Consider the following 13957-nt stretch of genomic DNA (forward strand, 5'->3'; position numbering starts at 1 on the left):
GAACGAAAGGGGCAGCCCAGTCACGGGGACGCTGTGGGGCTCTGAAGCGGCTGCATGGAACTGAGTGCAGCAACTCGGCGTCTGGCGGTGCTGCAGGCGGCAGCGGGGTCTGTGGTCACGTGGCCGACCCAGGGCACAAGGTGTCCTCCCGGGCAGACAGGGGCCCAGTGCTGACGCTCAGGCCCCGGATTCTTCCTTCTGATGCTGCCTCCTGACTTTGCACATGCGCCGTGCAGCCTGTCCGTCTCCCCACACCCTGAAAAGGCCCAGAAGGTGGAGCAGAGGCCTGCGTGGAAGAGAAAATCCTTCCTCCCTCCATGGGAGACTGAAAGGGGGGCAGGGCTGGGGGAGACACATCAGGCAGCAGAGTCCCAGGGCCACCTCTGCCCTAGCACAGGAGCCCCATACACTGCTGGCTCTGTTGGGTGGCTGGTTTTCAGTGTGAGGAAGGGCTGTGCTATAACTAACAAATTGATTCCTGAATGCCCGCTCATGGCTCTTAGTTCTCTTCTCTGAAAGAAGCACCACTGAATTTTAAAAAATTGTATTTTACAAGGCGTGAAATACCATGCACTGTATGACACATCATACTGTATAATGAAGGGACAAGACCCTCTCAGTAAACTGCAAGACACCACTGAGTGTAAGAAACACCCCAACTCCAGGCTGCGCCCTCCTCCACACAGTCCTTCAGATGCCAAACACCTTCCCGGAACTCGCCTGTCTTTTCTCTGTAACACCTGTTCCTAGAGTCCCATTAAAAAAAAAAACAAAAAATTAAAAAAGCCTTGTTAAAGTCTCTAATACTTACAAAAAAGTTGGAAACACATAAAAACTTCTTTTCCTGAAACCACCGAAGAGTAAGTTATTGGCACAATGCCCCATCAGCCCCAAGTGTGCACTGTGCACCCCACAAACAAAAGTCATTTGTAAACAGGGCATAACCATCAGGAAATTGCCACCGATGCGTCCCTGCTGGCTAATCTGAGAGCCCACCCACTCACTGCCGCCGATCTCCAGCAGTGCCCCATGCAGCGCACCAAGCCACCACGTCTCGCTCGTCTGTCCGCCTGCCACAGCCTCCCAGAACTTCCCGGGTGCTCGCAACCCACGTGTTTGAAGATTGGGCCCAGGTGTTGTGCTGACTGCCCCTGCGTTTGGGTTTACCTGGTGTTTCCTGTGACCACACCAGGCCCCGAACCTCTGGCACAGGAGCGCAGAAGTGATGCTGTGGTCGTTCCTGTGTGTATTGCCGGGGGCACATTTTTATATATCCCGTTCTTGCTGAAGTTCACTTTTTTAAATCCTCACCCAAGGACATTTTTAATTGTTTTTAGACAGCGGAAGGGAGACAGGAAGGGAGAGAGAGAAACATGGATGAAAGAGAGAAGCATCAGCTGGTTGCTTCCTATAGATGCCTGGACTGGGAATTGAACTCACAACCTAGGAATAAGCCCTGACCAGGAATCAAACCTGCAACCTGTCAGTTATGGGGCGATGCTCCAACCAGCTGAGGCACACCCATCAAGAAAAGGAATCAAAGAGCTGGTGCTGAAATTCATGTTGGTGCCTCGGAGAAGGCGGGTCTTCCAGGCCTCTTCCCCAGGAAGCCCCTCTCTGCCCTCTTTGTAACCGTCAAGCATTCTGTGGGGAGGGGCTTTAAGGCTGGATACACCAGACTTCAGCGCACTCTTATTGTTCAGGTCGGTACAAGCTCACGGTTCCTGTTTTATTTAATGGACTGAAATAATTACCATCACTATTCAATTGACGCTCCAATGCCAAATTATTTTTGATAAAACACTGTTTACATATTTTCAGTCCTCTTCTTTTTTGGATGTCAGCTCTTCAATGTTTTTCTTAAATGAAAGTGGCAAACTGAACCCTGTGCTTCCATGAGTCTACCAGCCTGCATAGCTGACGGGCGTGCTCACGGGGACACAGCCCACGCCTCCTGCACACCTGGAGCAGCTGCAGGTTATGCCAGTGGCACCTGCCGTGGGACCGAGGCTGCTGGGCCTACAGGGGCTCAGGCTCTACAAACGTGGCTTATAGATCTCGGGACCCACCTGCAGGCGGACTTGATGAAATCCTTCTTTTTGTCATTATGTGGGTTCCAAGACCCACCTTGTGCTGTGTCATTTTCAAGTTAAGATGCGTTTAGGTTTCCTTACGAGTGTCTGATGAAACAGTTTTAAATGGGTGGTGACAGATGGCTCAGTGCGGAGTCGGGCCTTCCAAACAGAGAAGGCCCACGTGGGGAGGGAAGCCGCCAACGTTCGCTCTCCCACTGACACCAGCGCTCACACGGCCATTACGTTGCACTGTGTCATCACGCCCAAGGCTCTGAACCCGAGAGCTCGGTGAACCAAACACCTAAGGAGCTGGATGGCGGGGGCCAGCTTCTCACCGCCAGAGTGGGAGCTTACAGACACGCCGAAGGGGGTGGCTACATGATCCCTGCAGCAGGGTCACCCTCAGCCGAACCCAGACAGGGATGGTGACAGAGGAGCAGTCACAGGCAGGGCACCCCCGGGGCCAGCGTACACACGTGCATCTCCCTGCTCAGTCAGCGGGGAGGGCCCAGAGGAAAAAAACCTGGACCAGTAAAAGGCTCCCAACACCCAGGTCCTGATTCCTAGTAACCTGAACAGCAGCCACGGCTCCCTGGAGGGAGGTCTGGCCCCAGCGCCGGGGCAGGACCTACAGGTGCAGCACCCCAAAGTGCGGGCGTGCTCAAAAGGCGGCATGGCCCGCCAACTGACACCCCAGGAGCAGAGGGCCAAGCAAGGGCAGAGCCACCGACGGAAAGAGCCCCCAGTGGCCAAAGCCGCAACTCTCTGAGTGACGACATACAGTAGCACCACATTATGATACAAAGTGTCCAACGAACGTCCGTGAGTCCGTGAGTCTACACCGATACGAGTAAATGACTGAACACATTTGTACGTGGAGAAGGTATGAGTCATCTGCGCAGAGTAATTTGAAGACAGATGCAATACTCTGCCCCATGGTGGGGCACCACCTGCCTGTGCACAATGACCTCCCCCCACTGCACGCTGTGCGAGGGCCGTGGGGGGCACGCTCACTGAGGGTGTGAGCCACGGGCTGTTCTTCTCAATGGTTCCCCATTCCCACGAGCTCATGTGAGCATGCGCACACGGAGGCCTCTCTCCTCAGGTGAAGGGTGGACAGAAGTGACATGAGCGCAAGGGAGCGCTAACCAGGACCTCTGGGTCCACTCCCCGGAGGGGCGGGGCTGTGGCTCCAGTGCCAGGGTGCCTGGCCCTCAGGTGGACAGCGCTGCTCTGTGAGAGAAAGGGTGACCATGGCTGTGACTCGGACGGTCCAGGACAGCGAGACTCTCTGCACACAATGGTCTCCCTCAGTGGCCCTGCAGAGCAGGGCTCACTGCCTGCCACAGAGGCAGAGTCGGAGTCGCAGAGGAGGCAGGGGACCCGGGATTGAGACCTGTGCTTCCTGTCTGTCTTCTTCCTTGTCTTTCAAAGCACGATCTGGGGCCAGAGTAGCCGCCATGAGTGCTGCCTGGAAACTCACGGAAAACATAGAACCTCCGCTGTAGCCCAAACCCACTGAGCCAGAGTGTGCATTGTGGCGGGATTCCCAGGTGATCTGCATGCGCGCTGAAGTTTGGGGAGTATTCCAGAGTGTGTGTCTCAGCATGAAATCACTAAACCGCGATGTGTGAGGTCGTTAATGGTATCAGGTGGTGCCAAATTTCTCTCCAAAGTATCCCTATAATTTACCCTACCATATTATTCTAATTTTTTATGTACCTAATAACATAAAGCCATTTCCTATTGCTAAAATTACTCTAAAAATAAAGTCCATTAAGAAATAAAAACCAGAAAAAGCTCGTATTGTAGTGCCTGGCATATATATAGTCAGTGCTCAATAAATTGCAACTATGGTTATTAAAACAGTTACATTAGAAACATCCTAAATGTTTCTTCAAGAAATTAATAATATTGTTTCTACTGTTAATAACTAAGTCCATTTCAACATGGATTTTGACAAAAGAATCTTGTCAGTTAAGCCTTGAGGACCCATGGTGCACCTGGATGAATGATTCCACATGTGATGCATTATTTTCCAAAGTTACCAAGTGAAATGGAGGACTATAAATTCAATCACAGCCAGTTTCTTAACAAGCACAAGGTTTATAGGCTCTTATGGTTATTATTTAAGAAAAAGAATTCAACTAAGGGGAAAAGACAAACCAATGGTGATACCGAAAGATCCAGTCACAGAATTACGTGGAAAAGGATGTGGTTTCGGCGGAGGGGGAAGCCTGCCTGCGAGGCAGTGGTGTCTGGGAGGAGAAAGGAACCTACGGCTGTGTCTGTTTACCTGGGTGAGTCATGGTGACTGGCTCCTCTTTGGACTTGTTATTGTAGATGACCACAGCAGCGGCATTGTGGAAAGCAGCCCGCGATATCTTCTCTTTAAACGTGCAATTTCCCCTCTGCAGCAAGGCAATCCACTGTTTGATATTCGGAGGAACGAAGAACCGGGTTTGAGGATCACAGCCCAGATGATCAGCAACTAAAGGGAAAAGGGAAAACAAACAAACCATTTTCTCAAGTGAAGACAAATAAAGTTAATTAAGTCCTTCCCATCAGGCAGCCGGTGGCGGCAGAGCTTTGAAGATGCCCTCGAAGGACATCACAGTGGGTCTGAGTCCTTGTCTGCACATGGAGACAGACACTCCTGTACTCCCGTGACACAAGTTGTAAGTGAAGAATTCTGTCGACAGACTGTCAGAAACAGAGAAGACTGTGGTACCCACTGTGGACTGGAGACGAGAGGAGGGAGAAACGGCAGACACAGAAACCCCTGATGTACCAACCACTCTGGAGGAGGTGAGTTTTGCTTGGGATAAGTTAGGAAGTGAAACCAACCTTCTGTTCAGTTACCAGGCGGCCCTGCTGAAATGCGAGCAGGCTTGAACATATACTGTATTTCTTAGCAAGTGTCTAAGGGAAATCGGAAAAGTTCACTTTTGGCTTGTATTTGGAAGTTTAAATGGCTAAAAAAACAATGCGAATAAATAGATTATTCCTCTAGTTCACACTTATTGTTAAAAAATTACTCTGCAATTCCACGTTAGGATGCATATTAACGTCCTGCATCCGCCGATCAAAAGAGGCGCCAAGACTACGGATCACACGGCCGCCATCCTGGAGCTGGGGGCCCGCCCGTTTCAGACCCCCGAGTCCGTCTGACGTGGCCAGGCAGGCCCCTCAGTGCCCGATCCTGCNGTATTTCTTAGCAAGTGTCTAAGGGAAATCGGAAAAGTTCACTTTTGGCTTGTATTTGGAAGTTTAAATGGCTAAAAAAACAATGCGAATAAATAGATTATTCCTCTAGTTCACACTTATTGTTAAAAAATTACTCTGCAATTCCACGTTAGGATGCATATTAACGTCCTGCATCCGCCGATCAAAAGAGGCGCCAAGACTACCGATCACACGGCCGCCATCCTGGAGCTGGGGGCCCGCCCGTTTCAGACCCCGGAGTCCGTCTGACGTGGCCAGGCAGGCCCCTCAGTGGCCGATCCTGCAAATGCGCTCCCTGCGAAGTTAGGACACCGCCCCGCTGCCCTTCCCATTCCTCCGGCTTGTTTACAACAGGGTAAAACGAGGGCGGGGGCAGCCCAGAGGGGGTGCGTTGGGAGATGGCAGGTCTACGGGGCCAGAGGACAGCAGGCCAAGCCGGCTGGATGCCTCACCCCCAGCACTGGGCAGGCTGTGGAGGGAAGGAACTTGCACCGAGGGCCAACACTGAAAGCAAGTAAGTAATAAAAGTATTAAGTAAGTATTAGTCAATTAAAAAAAAAACAGACAATACCAGTGGAAAAACACCTGCTCTCCACAAGGTTCGCATTAAAGAAACTGTAAAATGTGCAGAAGCCACCAACCACAGAGGAGCATCACACCTGTCACTCCACTGACTGTCCTTCCCAAACTCACTTATCATCACAGGGAGGGGTGGCCGCACATCTGCTACCAGGGTCCCCGAAGACACAGTGTGGGGGTGACAGATGGTTTCAGTGGCCGGCGCCATCTATAGCCACCGCTCACTCTCTCCCTCCGGCCGCATCCACATTGTGAAACCTCCATCCTGTCCCATCAGATTAAAGCTTAGCAGTCACCTACTGAAGGACACAGCAGGGTGACACTGTGAAGCAGACTGGTCCCTCTCAGTGACAGAAGTCCGCTCTACAGATTATTATGCTGTTTAAAATAGAAGCGTTTAAATGACGTGTTGGGACAGCCCCACTGTCGTGGGAAAACTTCCGGCATTGGGTCCAAATAGGAACAAAGACCTGGGTTCATCTGTGACTTTCCAGAACACACGGCAGCACAAACCCTGAAGGGCAGACCCGAGACTCGCCTTCCGTGGAACGCGCGTGTCCCTGAGGCTCACCTGCCTTCCCCGCCACTTCCCACGCTCGGGGCAGCGAAGAGGGAGCCACAACAGGGCCTGGCCAGGCTTGGGGTCTGAGCTCTGCCCTCTTCAGTTTTTACTCACAAAGGCTGAGATAAATTTGTCACTTCCTGAGAGTCCTGTGGGTGTGAACCAGTCTGAAATGGCTCCTCCCACGTGATCCCCTTCCTTTAGCTCAACGGGTGTTGCCCAACCTTGTCCTTGAGGTCCAGCCGAGCTCCGCCCCACGAGCCTGCTCCCCACGGCTCTGTCTCATCCTCTCTCCCTGCCACGATGACAGTGCCACTGTCCGCTTAGCACAGATGCTTGGGAACAGCGGCAACGCCTAAGACTCACAGCCACGGCCAGGGAAGTGACCGCAGAGCACAGCCCACCTCTGAAAGGGGCCCCCACCCACCAGGAACAGGCCTGAGGGCCGATCCAAGCCCATTCCCATGACAGACGGGATGGGCACGAAGAACGTCCCTGTGCCCCCATCTGCCAGCTGTCGAAGGTCTCTGAAAACACTGTCAGTACTGATAGAACACACAACGACAAGCAACAATAAGAGGCTCAATTTCCCAGTCAAAGAAGCGTTTTTCATTATTCAGAAAGTGAGGGGTCGGGGCTAGGTGGAGGGGGGCTGCGGGGGCAGAGAACAGGGATGTCCGTAAACAGTCTCGACAATAAAAATTTTTAAAAAGGACAAAAAAAGAAAAAAGGGGGTTTCATAATCAATACTGTAGTTTGCTTATTTTATCTGTATATTCCTCCCTATAATTAAAAAATAACTGGAACAATGAAAACAACGTTAACAGCTTAAAAAAACACAAAGACAAGACCCACTCCCCCCAACCAGGGACGACGACTCCGTGACTCGGTGGCACCGTCACAGCTCGTGCCAGTTCCTGTGCCCAAGGCAGCATATCACACGAGGACGGAGGTGCCTACGTAACCATGAACCACAGCACTCGTCAACGGCAGTGTTGCTCAAGTTCAAAACCGTTTCCTTCTGTTCTGTTCTGTTTCTCCTGCGGGGCTCCGAATTGGACGCCACCTCTGACTTCTTCGCATTTATCGGTTACAGGGTCAGGAAGAATTAACCAGAAATTATCATGAAAATGTGAAATCACAGACGGTGTAAGATACTATAGCCTAATGCTTGACGATTTTGTCAGTTATACCTCAACAAAGCAGAAAATCATTGCATTACAGAAAAATTTAACTTTCATTTTTTCTCTTGTGGCCTCTCCTATTGAGTTCAGACGCAGCACAGGGACTTCTGTTCGCTTCGCAACCAAAACGGAACCCCTCCAACAGGAACAGTGAGGGGCCCTGACCCAGACGGACACTGACTCCAAGTCCGGGCACACACTGAGCACCACAGGGAGAAGAGATGGAGCCCAACAGTCGGCGTGGGGCCTTGAAGGACTGTGCCCAGCGGGGGTAGGCCTGGCACGGAAATTAAACACCAGCGAGGTGGCGTGGGGCACCAGTGGGAAGGGCGCTTGACGCTCGGGAGAGGAGCGGAGCCCTGGGCGGCTCCTGCAGACTAGCAGGGCACGGGGGTGAGGTCAGCGCCTTCCCTAAGACTCATGAAAATGCAACCGAAGGCACCGCACTGGACAGATGTAAGATACCAGGTTCTGAGCATAAGAGCCAAATGTAACGGGGAAAGAGGAAGCCTGCTCTGGTATGAAGGAGGCGAGGCTGTTTGAGGGGCCCTGTGAATGGACAAAGAGAAAAAGATGAAGCCTCCCCCCAAGCCCCACAGCCTGAAACTCCCCGCTTCCATATGAGTGACTTACAGGGAGCAGGGGACTTGGTGGGTCCTGGGGGCAACCTCCCCTCCCACACCCTGAGAGTTGTGGCAGGGAGGAGAGTCACTGGCCTCCCAGGTGCACAGCTGGCCCGTGGCCTCCTGCTCGCAGGCCGTGTGTCTCACTGTCTCTGCCTGGACCGACAATCCCACGGCTCCTGGGCCAACCGCCGCCCGGGCTTCAGGTATTCCACTGACGATTCTTTGCCAACACCTCCCCGATCTCCGAGATTGAGCTGGGCGCTGTGCTTGCATCTCCAAGGCACCCCAAGATCTCGGCCACCAGCTGTCCACTCTGAGTGCTGCCTCGGGGTGAGGGCCAGCATCTCCCCCATCACGTGGGCACGTCATGGGCACTGTGCCCGATGGGGCTGAGGGGAGAGAGGGACGCGGTGGAGGGGGGCCGCGCAAGAACCCAAACGAAGGACAACCTTGTGCGGAAGATCTGTTTCATGGGCAACCGCTTTGGGCAATGTTCTAACAGCTGTTTCCCACAAAAGTCATACAAATGAAAATAAGCCTGACCAGCTACCCTGGACTTAGATGTCCCCCTGGCTAGGGAGCTCTGGTTGTTCACGTCCCCATTTCTGCACAGACCACAGTCTCCTCAGCCTGTGGGTCTCCTGCTTCTGCCTTGACTCGTCTTCTTCTTGTTAAACCCTTATTTTATGCTTTAATGGGCAGAATACAATTCTTTACTTTTGATTCCACTCCCTAATTTGATTTATTTAATTTATTTTTAGAGAGAGGGGAAGGGAGGGAGAAAGAGAGAGAGAGATACATCCTTCGTGAGAAAGGAGCTTCGATCAGTTGCCCCTCTTACGCAGTCCGACTGGGAACCGAACCTGCAACCCAGGCAGGCGCGCGCCCTGACCAGGGACCGAACCAGAGACCTTCTGCTTTACAGGATGACACCACCTAGATGAGCCACACTGGTCAGGACCCTATTTTACTTTTTTTTTTCTTAGGGCCCTATTTTACTTTTAAGGTTCACCCACTGGACTTAAATGTCCAGCTTTCATCCCGTCACCCACTCCCACAGATATAATTTATTCTTTTACTATTTTTATACTTTAACTTAAATCTGACTACTGTCGTTTTTTAAAGTCATTGTTTGTTTCGTCTTATTGAAAATATTTTATTTTTCCTTTCCCCTTAATTTTCTGTTAATTTACCTGTAAATTTCAATTTTTCTTAACTTTGTAGCTATTTCTAGAATAAGTTTTATCCTGTCCTGCCCCCAACCTCTGTTACTTTTCTTTTCTGGTAGCTCTATCATCCTAACGACAGCGAAAGGACCCAGCCTGCGCGATTTCTCAGGAACCTCGTATTAACTACCATTCCCTTTTTCTCTCAGCAAAGCCTGCTGGTCTCTGCCACTTTAAGAATGCAGGGAAGGAGCAGGGAGGGAGGCTGAAAGACTCCAGTAGTCCTCCAAGGCAGCAACCTCCCAGCAACACTTGTCCCCAAGCTCCTGCCCCCACCCCCAACTCCCTGCCGACCCCTCTTCCCCCACCTGAGTGTCCTGGTCCGCTGTGGGTCTGGGGCCCCAGGGCTAGAATTCTCTCAGCACTGGTGGCACACTTCTTTCTTCCTGGAACAGGGATGCTTAATACTTCATGCCAATCAGCCCTGTTCTGAGAAACTAGTTTTTATTTTTACTTATATGATACATTCCAGTTTCCAATATGTACAACCAAATCAGGCTGACAGCACACCGAGAACCAGGAGTAGTATGGAAAACCGAACGAGGGAGGCAGATGCGGTCCCTGCCATCCAAGCAGACACTGGTCTGGATGAGCGATGGGTGTTCCCGGCCGCCCCCTGCGGTGCGCACAAAGGCGTGCGGGAGTGGGGCGTGGGGGGTGCCTCTGCCAGCAGGTGCAGGTGCAGGGACAGCCACTCTGATTTCCCCCACTCTGCTTCACCCCATTTCTGGGCAGGTCTGTGGGACCACCTTCAAGTTTAAAGTGGACTCTATTTGCTCCCCCCCAAAAAGAAACAAAAACAGAACAAGAAACAAAACAAAAAGAAGACGCTTATTTAATTTTGGCATCTGCGGATCATCTCTACAGGGCAAGACACTCAGAGGGACAGCCACCAGAGCCCCAGCTCGGGGGAAGGAAGGTGGACAGACGATCGAAAATGAGCCTCACAACCCTGGCTGGAGCGGCTCAGGGGGCTGAGCACAGGCCAACATCTCTCAGCACAGGCTCAGCATCTGCCTAACTCGGGGTGACCTCATCTCAAGTTTCTAATGTAATCAAATCCAGAAAGACCCTGTTCCCAAGCAAGGCTTTCTCATTCACGGGTGCCCGGGCTCGGACCCGGGCTTTCGTCTGGGAGGCTGCCATTCAACCACCGCAGGTGCGACCCCCGCACCTTCCCTTTCGTGCCCGTGCTCAGAGCCACCCTGCCATGGTGGCTCCTTCCCTGATGCCTGCTGTTTCACAGTCAGCGACTGGCAGCCTCCCCTAGAGAGGCTTCCGGCGCTGCACCGCTCCGGGCTCTCCAGGGTCCCTGACCAGCACGGGGTGTGTTGAGGACCCGTTAGCACAAGCCGGCTCTCATGCCCACACTGCCACGCCCCAGGATCTGCAGGGCGGTTCAGCCGTGTGGGCTGATGGCACAGTTCTCAACCCAGGGCTGGTGGCCTGCATTTCACTTTGAGTCCAGAGGCAGGTAAGAAGCCCCTGTCCCTCTTCAAAGACAGCCAGACAAGAGGAATTCTCTTCCTGGGAAGACAGTCAGACCTTTTGTTTATCTGGCCTTCAACTGAGGAGAAGAAGCCCACCCAGCCCGGGGAGGGCGACCTGCTTTCACCTGCTTCATCCCGTCTCTCAGTTTTAGCGTCTGTCTCACCCCAAACAAGCTCCCGAAACACCAGGTGCGCAGTCTGACCAAACGTCTGGTGTTCCACAGGCCAGTCATGGCAGCACGTGACTTCGTCGCCAGGCTCTTCCCCTGGAAGGAGAAAGCCCTCCTTCCTCGGTCGGCTTCCCAGAAGCCCCTCAGTGAGGGGCTGCTGCGAGCAAGCTCACGTTTTAGGGTCAACATGTCTCTTTACATCTGAAATCATCTTCCACGTGTCCTCATTCTGGAACGATAGCTTAATCAGGTAAAAAATTCTGGATTGTTTGCTTTCCTTAGCACTTTGAAGATACAATTCCATTGCCTTCTGCTTCCTAAGTTGAGAAGAAGCCAATTTTTTTTTTAATTGTGTGGGTTCTCAAATGTTATTGTACCTACTTTGTAATTCTGAATCTTTAAAAAGTAAAATAAATGTGTTTTTAACTTTTTCTCCTAATTGGTAATTTTTACCTCTTTGGTAATATTTTTAAAAAACACATTTTTACAATAAATTATTACTCTTTCATATAGATTTTAAAGAGGGGAACAATAAAATACCCTCTGCTCCCCTTGAGGGCCAGGCACATCACCCACACTGAATGAAGGCCACGCAGGGCTGAGCAGCCAGCCACCCACACAAAACACCCAGAACTTACTCAGTTTACAAATGAAAGTCTGCAACCCTGGAAAACATTTTAAATTCTCTGGCAGAAGAGTGAAATTGTGAGGACACTCCTGTCCTGTTTTACTATCGCTCCTTCCCTCTGGTCCAGTGCATCCAGTGCTGAGGACACTGGCAGGACGACAGTGCTGACAGAGACCGGGCCACCTGGACAAGACCTCAGATGGGAGAATGACGTATTCCACGGCATGACCAGGCCTGGCCCATGGCCTGTGAGGGACCAGGCTGCATGGCAGCAGGTGAGTGGCGGGCGATCCACAAAATTGGTCCTTGGTGCCAAAAAGGCTGGGGACCACTGCATTAAATGGATCACACACCATGATCAAGTGGGTTTATTCCAAGGATGCAGGGATGGTTCAACATCTGAAAATCAACATAATACATTCCAGTACCAAATGAAAGATAAAAACCACATGATCATGTGAAAAGATGCAGAAAAAGCATTTCACAAGATTCAACATCATTTATGATTTTAAAAAAACCTGTCAACGAAGTGAGTACAGAGGGAACATAACACCAAAGACGATTGGTGTTATGACGAACATAACACCATTCTTACTCAGCACAGCGCTGGGAGTCCTCGCCACAGCAACCAGGCAAGACAAACGAAAGGCACCCAAACATGAAAGGAAGGAGTAAAACTGCTTCAATGTGTACATGACATTAATACTATATGTAGAAAACACTAAAAACCTCTACTAAAAAGTAATCAGTTGCCCTGGCTGGTGTAGCTCAGTGGATTGAGCACGGGCCTGCGAACCACAAGATCGCGGTTCGATTCCCAGTCAGGGCACAAGCCTGGGTTGCAGGTCAGTTCCTGGTTCCCGGTTCCCGGCAGGGGATGAATGAGAGGCAACCATACATTGATATCTCTCTCTCTCTCTCTCTCTCTCTCTCTCCCCCCCTTCGCTTCCCCTCTAAGATAAATAAATAAAATCTTTAAAAAAAGTAATCGATTTATTAGAACTAATAAATTCAAGCAAAGTCACAGGATGCAAAACCAATATACAAACATCTGTTGCATTTCTGTACACTAATGACGAACTCTCAGAAACAGAAATTAAGAAATCAACCTCATTTACAATTGCACCAAAAAGAGTAAAACCCCCCAGAATGAAGCACCGAGGAGGCGAGAAGCCTGTGCACTGACACGGGGACCGTGAGGGAAAGAGACTGAGGACGACACACAAAGAGAGTGCTCTGCACTCGGAGGTGGCAGGAGTCAATGTTGCTAAAACACCCACACTCCCCACGGAAATCTACAGATTCAGTGCAGTCCGTACAAGAATTCCAATGGCATTTTTCACAGGGATAGAAGAAATAATGCTAAAATCTGTATGGAATCATGAAAGACTCTGAAGAGACAAAGTTATCTTGAAAAAGAACAAAGTTATAGGCATCACGTTTCGTGATTTCAAACTCCATACACTACAAGGTTATAGTAACCAAACAGCATGGCGCCATGGTCTATGCAGACATGAAGATCAACGGGACAGACTAGAGAGCCCAGAAATAAACCCACGCACATGTGTTAATTACTGTATAACAAAGGGACCAAGAATATGTGACAGGAAAGGACAGTCTCTCCAGCTAACAGTGCTGGGAAAGCTGGACAGCCACATGCAGAGGCATGAAGCAGGCCCACTCTCACACCATACACAAAAATCAGCCGGAGTGGATTAAAGACCCGGACACAAGACCTGAAACCATAAAACTCCTAGAAGAAAGCACAGGCAGTCAACACCTTGACCCTGGTTTTGACAATTTTTGGGGTTTGGCAACAAAAGCAAAAATACGTAAGTGGGACTACGTCAAACTAAAAAGCTTCTGCCCAGCTAAGAATAGAATTAAAAAAAATAAAAAGGCCACCTAAGGAATGAGAGAAGTATTTGTGATTCATATATCTGATAAGGGGTTAATATGCAAAATACATAGAGAACTCATACAATTCAATAAGGAGAACCATTTCTTCATTTTAGGGTCCTTGTTTTATGCAAATTTCTATCCACAGTTTCCTGCCATTCCTTACATTTCACAGGCCGCAGCTAATTGTGTAATACCGTTGTTTCCCTTGAATTAACATGTGAGTTAAAAAAATGACTCACTGTTAACACACACACACACACACACACACACGTGGGTGGAAGGCTGTCGCT

General features: G+C 50.5%; 1 protein-coding gene across 3 annotated transcripts in view; it reads right to left on the minus strand.

Moving 5' to 3' along the window:
* The window catches only part of RNF130 (ring finger protein 130), a 99462-nt gene that overhangs the window by 67646 nt on the left and 17859 nt on the right, over positions 1-13957 (minus strand). For all 3 annotated transcript variants that reach the window (XM_037058026.1, XM_037058027.1, XM_037058025.1), the window contains exon 2: positions 4372-4566. In XM_037058026.1, the coding sequence (XP_036913921.1) occupies positions 4372-4566 (195 nt within the window). The remainder of the gene's footprint in view (positions 1-4371; positions 4567-13957) is intronic.

The sequence above is a fragment of the Sturnira hondurensis genome, unplaced genomic scaffold, assembly GCF_014824575.4.
Source record: "Sturnira hondurensis isolate 20B ecotype Veracruz unplaced genomic scaffold, ASM1482457v3 Scaffold0009776, whole genome shotgun sequence".
Classification (NCBI taxonomy): Eukaryota; Metazoa; Chordata; class Mammalia; order Chiroptera; family Phyllostomidae; genus Sturnira; species Sturnira hondurensis.